The following is a 12,959-nucleotide window of genomic DNA, read 5'->3' as shown; positions in this document are numbered from 1 at the left end:
CAAAAATGGGGTCTGAACCCCCATTTTTGGAATTTGGCTTAAAACTCCTCTCATTAACATTTTTAAGAGTTCAAAGATAAACAGTTCTTGCCCATTTCAAGTAAAAACCATTGATTTGAGAAAGAAATTGCCGACTAGAGAAATTGACCGTTCGAAAGAGTCTCCATATGTTGGCAATGATATTCATGTTGAAGAAGATAATGCAAGTAACAATGAGAACATGAAGATGATAAATGATCATGATGATATTTTCATTTGTTATTTGCGTTAAACAATTTCTTGTTGCAATGTATAACACTATAAAATTATCTCTTGATATGCTATGGCTTTGACATTAGATTAGGTTATGTTGAACAGTTAATGGATAATCATAGCTATATAAGCCTATATTTATGTGTGGCATGTTTTTTTTATAGAGAACATGTTTTTCTTCATTTTTTCTCTTTTTTTTTTGCTATTTTTATATTTTTAAATTAAAAATAAACTTACAATATGTTTACGATATATTGTGATACATTACAATACAGTGTATCTATTAGCCCAACCAATACAGGTTATGTTATGCGCGTACAACCCCGGGAGCCTATTTGATCGTTTGTACATCTTAAGTTGCACCATTGCGTGGCATTTCACGACTCCTAAACCTCCCTTAAAGCTCCTAGCAATCTCGAAAACCACGTAAGTCATTAAATGAGCAATAAAACCCTGTGATGGCTAAGATTTCTACCAAACCTTCAAGGCAAATCATATTCAGACATCATAATAATACTTCTACTTAAGAAATTACAATGAACAAGAAAAACAATGTCTGAACAGGCTATCAGTCACTTTAAACAACGATTACAAACTCACAATCAGACCAGCCCACTGCTCAACCAAATGCCTTATAGACTAACATTATGTGAATAACAGCAAAAAGTTGACCCCATGCATTCATATGAATGCAAGTCACATGTACCACTGACTTCTACACAGAGCAGTGGGTCCACCAGGCTGCAGCATATGAAGTATGAATCATGAGAAACATTTTTCCAACTGCTGCAGCAACATTGTTTGGAATTAACAAGTCTCTACACAATGTAATCATTGCATGTCAAACAGCAACCCTTGAATAAAGGATATAATAAATATGCCTAGCACCCAAAAAGCATACCTGTTTCATAATTTAAATACACTATGATATTGGTATTCTCAATGGCCAGTTTTGACCACACCCCAGCGCAGTTTTTGAAGGAAATATGGCCTGATATAAGCAAATCACTGAAGCATTCAATAAAAACAACTGAAAACAAATAAATAAGCAAAGTTTCCATGAAACAAAATATAAGGAAAGTATCATGACCAACAAGGTAGATTATTACTCAGTCACCTGTTTATTCCTTGTAGATGATAATACTCTCACCTCAAGGGCAAACAAGGTAGTTTTAACTTACAAATGTAAAAGAAATTGCATGATTCGAGAATCATTGGTTGCTAATGAAGGCTAAAATCATAGGATTAAGTGGAAATTTGTTAACCTCCAATCTCTAATGTGCGCCAGAAAATGCTGAAAACCAACTGATCAAAGATGTCCACAAGGAGACTAAAATGCCAACTTAACAATAATCAACTATTAAATTGAAAATGTCTGCTCTTGTACCACGTGAAAATTGAAAAGAAAAGAAAATATGGACAAGGGAGGGAGAAGGAGAGAGGATAACCAACATGGTTCGCAAGAACTATAAGGACAACAGTTCATCCTCTATAGAGATTGCCACTTCAATTAGGATTGGCCTCTAAAATTGCAATCCTGTTCAGTTTTCTTATCAAAGTCCATGCTAGAGAAGCAAGACGACTAAATAGCAAAACCACACTTGCCTACTGCTCCTTGGTACAGGAAGCAAGAAGCAAAGGATAGCACTCTTGCGAATAGAGGAACAATATGCTGTTGAGTAAGAACTCAAACACTAAGGGGCCTGTAAAGGTCAATTGAATGCAATAACATTATCTCAATTTGTTAAAACAGTGTTACAGAAAAGGAGATGTCCCACTAGCAACATTTGGTGAAGAACCTAATCAACAAACAGGAAGGGAGAAGGATTATTAAGAAGTTAACTAACACTCAGATTAGCAGACGTCAGAACAATGAGTAGCTTTCACCAAATGTTAATCAATAAATTAGAAGAACCCACAAACACGGCAGTTCATTAAAACAAAAAAAAAATGGAACTTGCTTATGTATCATAAAGTAAACCACTAGAGCCAAACCAATACACATTGAGGTCTCAATGTTCAAAGGGATATCAATATCGGATCAAATCAAGCAACAGAAACACAGGCCCACTACTACAGTTGAATCCCTATGAAAAATAACTCAGCATCAAACTTCAATGTCCACAATCATCTATCTGTATGTTTTCAGATGAAACAATCGAAAGAAACAGAAAGCTATAACCATAACAACACAACTATATAGAATGAAACGTGTCTATGACAAAAAAAACAAGATGAGTATGACAGTATACAGAATAGGAAACAAAATGGACAATGACAAGAAAGGAGCCAAAAAAGTATATGACACTTAGCCAACAACCCGGCACACATAAAAGATCTGGGATAAACTTCACTCACCTGACTTACAACATTTTATAAATAAGAGAGAGAGGGAGAGACTTGAGGGACAATACCTGAAAGCAGGCAGCATGCTGCAAAAGAGGTGAGTTGGTGAAAAGCAAGCTGCTGAGAAGGAGGTGACCTGTGGCAAAGACGAGCAGCTGCAATTTCCATGAATTCTGGGCACATCAAATGCACCCTTACATATTTTTCCAATTACTAAATGTATGCAGACTGAAAGAAATTTAGCTTGTGCATTTAAAAACTGCAGGTAAGCTGCAGTCTATTTGCTCCTCGATCCACTGCAGTCTTTTCTCAAGCTTTAGCAGCCCAAGGTGGAGGATTCGAGCATCAACCTCCACAATTTTTGCACAAGTTCGAAGTAAGATGTAGTAATCAGCATGCACCACATATCTTAGTCTTCCATGCAACAATGTTCTTTTATAATGGAGATATGTAGATGGAGAAAGGCGGTGGCGTCTGAAGCAATTATACAAGAAACCATGTTTTTCCATGTCTGATTTCATACATCTCAATGTCCTCCTTGAATTAGATTCACAATATGTCCGATTAAGGACTTGAACATCATCATTCTTTCTTTTTGACCTTTTACGAGTTTGATGCTTCATCCACACCCTTGAGCCATCAATCACCTTAGGAGAGGTGTCTTCATGATCAGCTTCTCCCACACAGGTTACATGCACCACAGAAGCCTTTGAACCAATGCATCCAGCCTCATTATTCAGTGGTGGATCTAGTCCCTTTGATAAAAAGGAAAACAAAAAATCTAATTATAATTCTCCACTAATCTTAGTGCCCAAGAAGGGTTGCTGATTAATGATTGTAAAGCTTCATCAAAATGACAAATGAAAAATGAGATCCACCATGCACAAATAACAGGGAAAAAAAGTGATTGCTATGAAAAACAAGGACATTATTCACATTGCACCCAATAACTCAGGCAGACATGTAACCTTGTGTATTAACAGCCAGTAAGAAAAATACAAGACATGCCCAACCACAAAAACCAATTGAAAGGGATAGGCCAATGGACTAAATGCATCTCTTCACAAATTGAAGAGCTTGATAAGGTCTTCTTTCTTTGGCATGAATGTGAATATTTGACAACCATTTAGAGGAAGACTCATAAAGCTTCTTTGTCTCGCTAGATGATTACACTATGCAGGTACTAAGTGGCTTAGTTCTATAATTCTTCCTTTTCATTTCCAATCATGTATTCTAAACACAAGGACTTGGTTTTCAGGAAAATTTAAAAAGGAAAAAAGAAACAAATGCCATCCGCCATTTACCTAGAATAGATTCTTGCATCATTTTCTAACAAGTGAAAGGTTGAAAGGCATGTACCAAATGCACCTTAAAAGACCCAATTCAATGGAACATTTTTACCAGCCATTGTTCATCTAATTACCCACCTCCTTGCCCATTATTAGCCATTCCCATGAAGATGTTCTTTTAAACCCTCACAGTAAAGATTCAAAGAAGCCCAATTTCATGTCAAAGAAGGCCTCTTTCCAACATCGTGCCAGAAAAAACATCCAAGAAGAGGGGTGAAAACCAAAATCAGCTAGCATCTATTCCTCCACCGAATGCTATCAGAATGAGTCCATTAAAGTCACCGATTCAGCGAATCATCTGAACGAAATGTGAAATGGTAAAAAATATTTTAAAACATTGTTCCTGGAAGAAAAAATGGCGAATATACAAAAAATTAATTAATCCCTTCCTTATTTCACTCTCTTATTTTTGTCCCTTTTGTCAACCATCATGTCCACCCTAGGATTAGCGGAACCAAGGGAGCTGAGGGACCTGAAAAGCCACTTCCCTCATTTCCTTTCCTATGCACGTAAGTACATACACACATACACATATGAACCCATACACATTATATATATAATTATATATGCGTGTGTGTGGAAACTTGAATAATGACTCTGGCTTTTAGAGTAACTCAACCATCTAAGTTTCTAACCCAGGCCATTTGATCCATCATGATGAATGGTTAAGGAAAAAAAATGAGAAAAAGGCGATAGATATTTTCGTCATCTAGTATTAGTTCCTACCTTCTCCTCTATGTTTTTTTCTTAACCATCCATCTCCATCAAATGAGAGACCTTGGATGGCTCAGTGCCTCTGAATAGCCAAAGACATCATTCATAATATATATATATATATATATATATATATATATATATATATATATATATATATATATATATATATATATATATATATATATGTTGGGTGCCGAATAGTTGCTGATGATTAAAAATTAAGAACTTATCACTGAAAGCACCATAAACTATGGCTAGAAGTATCATTAACCATTGTCATACTATAAATTGTCACCAATGCCCCTATGGCGACTGTTTTTTAGTAATAGATTTTTCGTTTTTCGTTATCTAGTGGCCAAAAATATCATGATATTTTTAAAATACCATGATATTAACGAAAAAATGAAAAACAAGGAAAATCATGATATTTAAAAAATAAAAATAAAAATCAATTTCATGTAACACGATTTGTTCATTTTTCTTATATATATATATATATATATATTATATATATATATATATATATATATATATATATGACAATTTTTGTTAGATTCCAAATGTAAAGGAGCACAAAGATTGTTTAAGTTATGATGTCAAAGAAGTCGGCACCAAATAGCAATTCTAAGGAAATGATTCTTAGATTCTTAAAACGAAACGGTGTATATCTGACTACCACCATGGAATAATATAGTAATAACAGTAAGAAACAGAATTAACATTATTTCATGATTCAAATGAAAAGGATATGTTATAGCCAACAAATTCATAGGTCTACTATTTGGTGACTTCATGTACCGGCATTATATATGTGAACTGTGAGGAAAAAGAAGAATCCTTAAAAATGAGAAGACCACCAAATAGTTCTAGAAAGGCATCCCAATTTTCAGAATATGCCACTTGTTAACTGTCAGCCTAAACCACACACATGCAGGTGCTGTTACAGATATGGAGGGTAAGACACTGCAATTTCAAAGAGTGCGGATACATGGGTACTGCTAGGTGTACATATATTACCACACATGCACCAGTGCATATATACATATATATATATATATATATATATATATATATATATATATATACACATGATCCACAAAAACTGATGCACAATAAATTCATAGCTCACACATTTTCCATTGCAATGACAAAAAATGGTCAGGCAAAACATTTTTAGAAGCTCATAGATGACCCACTGCAATAAAAGACAAAAAAGTGTTCCTAATCCATGTCAACAACAAAGTTAGGGCTATCTAAATGGTGAAGCACCCAGTTCACTATAAGAACTTTGGTCCCAGAATTACTGTACTGACACAAGCTTAGTAGTCAAAAACACTACGCAAACCTAGGTGGATGGATGACCTTCTAAAAGGCCTAAGCATCTCCTAGGGCAAGGAGTTCCAAATGAAGAAAAAATAATATAAAAATAAGGAACTGCAGTTGTTGCACAATATATTGAGATAAATTAGGCATATTGAAACACAATAAATGATAATAAAAGGTAAAAAACAAAAGAGTACATGATTCAGAGTATAAACAAACAGACATACATGTATATAATGTACATGTTTTTGTGTGTGTGTGTGTGTGTGTGTGTGTGTGTGCATAAGGTAAAAAGTTTACAGAGAGGTGATTTTCTTGTTTAATTTTTTTATGATTTTACAGTTCTGTCCTTAGAAAAAAAAAACAGAAATTCAATGAAACAAAAAAAAAGAATCATGGATGGCACCTAGTTGACCAGTGTAGATGCCAACTAGGCAGCTCAGCCTGGGTAGGTCAACTAGTTGATCATCCTAGTACTCAGTTCCTAGGCGCACCTGTGAGGCTGTGAGTAATAAGGACACAAGTATGTCATGCAAATGAAGTACCACACGTGACTTAGATGTCAATGCGGTTAGAGATTCCTTTTCCTACTTAAGCAGAATATATTAAGAAAAAAAACTAAGAGAAAAGTCAAAATTACCTCTGCTTCATGCTTAAAAAAATCCCATAGTTGTGTAATTAAGTTCTCTTCATCATACGATGTTGTCTTCCCAGCAAAGATAATGTCCTTACAGTATTCCAGATAAGTTGGCAGGTCTTTTGAATAATCTAGCAACGAAAACCAAACTTAAAATGAATATTAACATGAAAAAGAGAAATGACGGTAAGAAACAAGCATTTGATTCAACAACAGGAACAAAACAAATTTTATTTAAACAGCATGAAGTTCCTTTTTGTTTTCCCAATCTTTTTAAATCTATTCACAAATATTCTGCATTGTCTGATAAGAGAAAGAAAGTTTAAATGCTATTACAAAAATGAAGATCCAACAGATCATAAAAAACCAACAGTTAACACATTCTTCTTCAAGAACATTTAACCATTAACACAACTAAAATAAAAGGGGAACATGTGAGCCATGAAATAGCATTCGAGCTAGTTTACCATGTCCACTAATGATATTTACGTATGCTGTCTCAAGGCTGCAAAGAAGGTCAATGGTATCTGAATCAGAACAGTTAGCATGTAATAAGCCTTTTAACAATGACTGGGTTGTTGCTGTCCTTGAAGAACCATGTACAGTATAATCTGCAGCATGAAAAGACCCCACACCATCAACAGTGGTAGTACCATTATTTTTCGATTTCTGCTTCTTATGGTTCTTCTTCCACAAGCCTGCGTTTCTTTCCCAGTGAAAGCACCCATTTATATTGTAAACAAGCCTTATTGCCACAATCAATATGGACATTACACAAACACGGGATGGGAACCTGTGTTGGTGAGCAGGAAGCCAAAGATCTGGGGGCATCGACCATTCAAATATGTGGCATGCATAAGGAAGTACCTTGTCGATGGAAATAGGGAGCTGTTTAAGATAACGATTCACTATAGAGAAGTAGTTCACAGGTGGAAGATGTAAACCTATACGTTCAGCAATTGATCCAGCAAGTGACTCTAACTGCCAGGAATCAACAACTTCTGTAGGCCGAAATAACAAGCTTGAGTTTACTGAGCGCAGATTTAAAGAACCCAAATATTTGTCAACGTCCATGAATGCAGCCAAATATGGAATCTTTCCCTCTGCAGCCCACCTCACTATGTCTGTGGGTAAAACCGCTTCTCTTGAAATATGGCAAGCCAAAAAGCAAATAGCTAATGAAGAAGATAACGGGACTTTGCTTTTCAATAATCTGATCCATATGGATACAGTTTTCTTCCCATATTTAGTTCTAAGATCTGCTCTGTACTTTGAGCTGTTCCGATGCTTCAGACTGTACCTTGGATCTGCAAAGCATAATGTAATTATCATTAGCAAGAAATAATTGCGCACTTAGAATTCCATTAAATCGTTTCCAATAAAACCAGCTCTCATCCACCAACATGGTTGATATGAAGAGTAACACAAGATTAATCAGACTCAAAACTTGCTAGTACAAATTCAGGAACGAAAAAATGATTGCAACAGACATATAGAAAAACACAACTAATTTTCTCAGTGTGGAGAAGTGAGTCTGGTGCAATTACCACTCAATCAAACTTAATGGAAGAAAACATACAGCAAAAGCATGGGTTGTTTCAGTCATATGTCACAAACTGTATTTTGAGGACTCAATATGTAGAAAGCGTGACAGGCTAAATCTAGTACAAACTAAGTTTTCATTTGATACGAAGCATATCCCTTCCGGTGACATCAGCAAGGGAGCCAATTTCCACAACCCTTGCTACTATACAAACTACCTTTGACGCTTAAAGTGTCAAACATTCCAAATTTAGCTATTTCCTTTAATAGATACTTGCCTCCGAGACTACTGTTCCCATCAGCAAAATGCAGAAGATTGTATATATGTTTGTGCACAATCGCTTAGACTTCAAATCCGATATTTGTTCAACCTACTACCTGCGGCGACGTTAACATGCACTTCTACCAGTTCCCATGTTCAAGATGGCACTTGACAGGGCAAAATGAAATTGGAGGACGGCCTGACACATACATATTTGACAGGAACATCGCAAAATACCAATAAAAGGTAACGTACTTGAAATGTTATTCAAATGAAGAGATAATCCGGGAAGATGCACCATGCTCCCCTAACAAAATTTCCAAATTATCATGTCCATCAGAATAAGCGGGAAGAATTCAAATGGCTTGCTGCATCAAACACAAAGTAGGAAAAAAAATAACAGGCGAAGTGGGGAAGGTGGCACAGACAAGCAGCAAGCCAAACCTGTAACAAGTCGTTCCACGGCTGCTATTTCATCTGCGAGCTTGGCCTCTTCTTGCCACCCTTCTTCAAGAATCCGCGAGGCCGCCAGGTATCTAAACCATATCGGAGCAATGATGCCACAAATGAGCGGTGAGACACCGAATTTCTCAACGAGGGCCTCGCATTGCATCTGCATCATAAGTTGGAGGCCCTCTGCGTAGCGGGACCTGAGAACGGCAGCGACCTCAGTCTCGTCAGGGGGAGTCTGCCCTTGCTTCTGTTTTTGGGAGGAGAGAGGGGCGAAGTCGAAGGGGTAAGGGCGGTCGGGGAGGTTGTCGACGAGGAGGGAGGGCTTGGAGGGGTCATCGCCATCGGCGCCATAGACATCAGGCTGGGACTGAGTGAGGCGCTGGAAGGCGGCGAGAGTCTGGAGGCGGGAGAGTTGATCGGGGTCGGGTTGAGGGTTGGTGTTGGGCCAGCGGACGACGTAGCGGCGGTCAACGGTGAAGTCGACCTGGTCCTCTTGGCCCTGCTCCAAAAGGTCCTGAGACTGGAAACCGCAGACGACGCAATAGAAGTAGCCATCACCTCCATTCTCAAGCCCGATGCTGCCGCAAGACGCGCACACCGCTGTGCTTTCCATCCCCCCGCCACTTTGGCGCCTGCCCGACTAAACACCTTCTCTCCCTCCCTCACCTGCTGGTGCGCCACCGGAGTCCAGGGACGGCAACTGCCCAAAAGAAAAAAAGAACGGAGGTATAGTTCCGCTACGCATATACGGTAAGCAAACAAAACGCGGCTTAACCTATCGATCCCTGCAGAAAAAGAGGGTTACCCCAAACAGAGTAACCGAGAATCGGATTAGAAGATTTTTCGTTTAATTAGGGGCCGTTTGATGGATTGGAAACCTAGAATTGGAAAAGTATTTCTGAAATAAGTTTCCTGAAATAAAGGAATGGGAAAACTCTTTTCGATTCTGATTTTGATGTGTGTGTGATGACAGAAATAAATTTTCAGAAAAATTGTTTCTTAGTTTGATAATAAAAAACATATTTTCATATTTACATAACGTGAATTAATCTACATAACATGCAATAGCAACAGAATACCATGCACATCAGGATTGGAATTGAACTCGTGAATTTTCTCTATTAGTTCTTCTTCTGATATATCCTCCGTAGATCAACACCAAATGACTTAATGCCAACCTCAGTACATGCGTTCTTCTTCACGCTAACGTAGCTCGGTGAGTCTTTCCTGGTCCCAACAATGATAACAGCAAGTCCAGGCACCTGGAGAAAACAAGTATACAAAATTTAGCTAACTGGAACAATAAAAAGCCCCAAACTTGGTGCTTAAAGTTTAACAGAAGAAAGGATTTAATGGGCTCAAGTTATTGCAAAAGCAAGAAAGAATGCCACCTCTTTTGCAATTTACATACAAGGACAAATAAATGCATGAAGCAGCAATTATAAACAATATCCAACTTGGCGATCCTGAATACACCTTGAAAATGAACAATCAGCCAGAGTTCAGTCCAGAAGTCAATGTGCTCAACCTGCCAATGCAGATGATTGACAGGCACTAGAAGAATAGAAGATGATGTCTATGACGGTAAAAGTCTGAAAGGCATAAGAAGAAATAAAGAAAGAACAAGACAGTTTAGATATCTAAATCATAATAAGGGTTTTCAGTTCTCCTCAAGTCATCAACTAACCAATGCTCAATTCCAGAATTAGTACAGGCATTCGAAAAGGATAACATAGATGGCATAAACGACTAAAATTTAGCACTTTGCATCAATATCGGAGAAAACTATCAACCACATCCCTCAAAATTTCTTGACCTTCCAGTGCCATCCTGCCAAAATAGCAGCAGCATGAACTTGCAGCCCAGACTGTCGCATGAGCTAATATATTCATTTCACTGTTATAGTGTGAACACATCCTGTACAACCATAAACACCCTGATGTTTACACAACAGAATAGTTCAGTGGGGCACCACGATAAGTCGGATCACTGAACGGGGCTTGTAATTTATAACAACCAACAAATATCATGGTCCGAATCCGACAAACGAATGCCACCTCTTTTGCAATTTTTCGCCTACAAACTCCTCAAAAAAACAAATTGCATCCAGATTAAATCATAGACAACTGTGCCATCTTATGCCAAAAATAATATTTCAGAGCAGTAAACAAGGATGATTTCAGTGCTTCGCCTTTGAATTCCACAAGCATCTGAATCGCATACTCAATCAAAAATAAATCTATTATTCAGTAGGTCAACAGAACGCCTAATCAAAGATGGTCGGCAGTGCAAGGACAGAATCTAATGTCTGCGGGGCAACTAAAGAAGTGAGAAGGACGCAAGGTGAAGATGGCCAGGATTTCTTTTGAGGGAAGATTTTTCAAGGGAAAAAATCCAAGGTAAGTGTACGGATGGGTACATATTTCTTTTTCTTAATCCAGGCCATGTTTGATGGCCTGGAAATTTCTTTCAAGGTAAAATTTTCACTGTTGGGTAGGCACGAAAATTTTTTCATGGAAAATAAATATGATCGTTGCATTATGAAAGGAACAGTCATGCAGGTAGCTCACCTCAAGTGGGCACCCACGGAATGCAGCTTCAACCTGTTCTTCTTGATCATAAACGTTGATCAAGAATGCAAATATAGACATACATAGACAACAAGTATAGCCTAAATGCATTCGAACATCCATCTTTAGAATGCAAATGAATTCGCCCTAATGCATGTAATCAGACAAAGTATTATCCTACCTAACTATGTGCTTCAAGTTTTCAATATCTGAAACCATCCAAGTCATGAAGCCAAGCAACAAGATAGCCATCATCGAATTCATAGAGTATTATGTATATTGCTTCAAGTTACCGGCCAGGGTTAGAGAGCACTTGCTGTGGCTTTCAATGAGGTGATATGGAAAACCGGCAAACATTTCATCTTGCCCAGTCTTTGGTTTTCCGTGATCTAACTCTCGATTTTTTGCCATCTTAAAAACAGAAGTTATAACTTTTAAAATAACCAAATCCAATACATAGCCTTTTATTATAATACACATTATCAATGCATTTGCAAGGTTATTTTGAAATAAAAACAGTAGTTACCAGGCATCTTTGGGTATCATATCATAACCATTGTTTCAAACAGCTCTGTTTTATCTTTTTTTTTGTCATGAATGTTCACAGTTAAACAAGTAAAAGCAAAAAAATAGAGAAGAATTGTTTAAGTCGTCGCTGTAGCTAGTGGTGATGCGTGCCTGAGAGCATAGTATTTTTTACAGTACGAAAACTAAAAACAGAATGTGAGCACATTGCTGCACCGATCTCGTTTGGCTAATTTCAGAAAAAATAAAACACGGATATGATTTCAGATTAAATCAAACAAGAAAGAAAAGGAGATCAGAGCGAGACATCTGCCAAGAGGAATGAATTTTCCACCTAAGTAGCAAGCGGACGGAGGCAGAGGCAGCTTTCTTTCGCGATGGCTTCAGTTCAAGTAGGCACACAAGCTGCTCCACCACTATCACAGGGAGCTGTGAGCAGGAGGCAACCTGCCGCACACTGCAGAAGTATGTGCCTCCCTTCTTTTGAAGCAAATCCGTCTCCCTTTCTAGGGGAAAAAGAAGGCGTCGATTAAAACCCTAGATGCTGGATGAGAAAGAACGCGAGAGAGAGAGAAAGAGAGAGAGAGAGAGAGAGAGAGAGAGAGAGAGAGAGAGAGAGAGAGAGAGAGAAGAAGAAGAAGAAGAAGAAGAAGAAGAAGAAGAAGAAGAAGAAGAATAAGAAGAATAAGAAGAAGAAGAACTCACCAGCAACCCCGATGCTGGTTGTTCCTAATCTCGGTCGAATCTTCTTCAATACCGGCAGGAAAAGGGGGTCGTCATGGGGGAGAACGAGAAATAGGAAATCATGGTGAGAAGAGAAGAAAAGCTCGGGGGAGAGAGGAAGAGGAAGCGAGGACGAGGAAGAAGAGAAAGCGAGGACGAAGAAGAGAAGAAGCCCCAACGGAGTCTCTCTTAAAAAGTCGGACCCTCCGGGGTCCAACAGAACCGGTTCATCCAGACTCCAAACTCTAAACCGAGTTCTT

General features: G+C 38.0%; 1 protein-coding gene across 12 annotated transcripts; it reads right to left on the bottom strand.

The window, feature by feature from the left end:
• Nucleotides 1–708: 708 nt before the first annotated feature.
• Nucleotides 709–12,850, bottom strand: LOC116259098 (TATA box-binding protein-associated factor RNA polymerase I subunit B). 12 transcript variants are annotated; one of them, XM_050078977.1, is made up of 9 exons: nt 12,682–12,850; nt 12,311–12,482; nt 9,961–10,143; nt 8,873–9,581; nt 7,092–7,931; nt 6,628–6,755; nt 2,667–3,353; nt 1,154–1,243; nt 709–1,070 (listed from the first exon to the last, which is right to left on the bottom strand). In XM_050078977.1, the coding sequence occupies exons 4-7, from the start codon at nt 9,492–9,494 to the stop codon at nt 2,838–2,840; spliced, it is 2,106 nt and encodes a 701-aa protein (XP_049934934.1). In that variant the 5' UTR covers nt 9,495–9,581; nt 9,961–10,143; nt 12,311–12,482; nt 12,682–12,850; the 3' UTR covers nt 709–1,070; nt 1,154–1,243; nt 2,667–2,837. The 12 variants fall into 12 exon arrangements, with proteins under 12 accessions (XP_049934934.1, XP_049934936.1, XP_049934935.1 ...); XM_050078979.1 differs by having other exon boundaries at nt 709–1,038; XM_050078978.1 differs by having other exon boundaries at nt 709–1,035.
• Between the last annotated feature and the right edge of the window lie 109 nt (nt 12,851–12,959).

The sequence above is a fragment of the Nymphaea colorata genome, chromosome 8 (assembly GCF_008831285.2).
Source record: "Nymphaea colorata isolate Beijing-Zhang1983 chromosome 8, ASM883128v2, whole genome shotgun sequence".
Classification (NCBI taxonomy): Eukaryota; Viridiplantae; Streptophyta; class Magnoliopsida; order Nymphaeales; family Nymphaeaceae; genus Nymphaea; species Nymphaea colorata.
Note: the sequence above shows the minus strand (reverse complement) of the source record. Positions and strands in the feature narration are given on the sequence as shown.

Coding starts and splice junctions, on each gene's coding strand:
- LOC116259098 (XM_031636734.2), bottom strand. CDS start 9,494: ATGGAAAGCACAGCGGTGTGCGCGTCTTGCGGCAGCATCGGGCTTGAG. Junction 7,932..8,872: donor CGTGGAACGACTTGTTACAG/GTTTGGCTTGCT, acceptor TATGCTTTGCAG/ATCCAAGGTACAGTCTGAAG. Junction 3,354..6,627: donor TTTTTAAGCATGAAGCAGAG/GTAATTTTGACT, acceptor TTTTTATCAAAG/GGACTAGATCCACCACTGAA.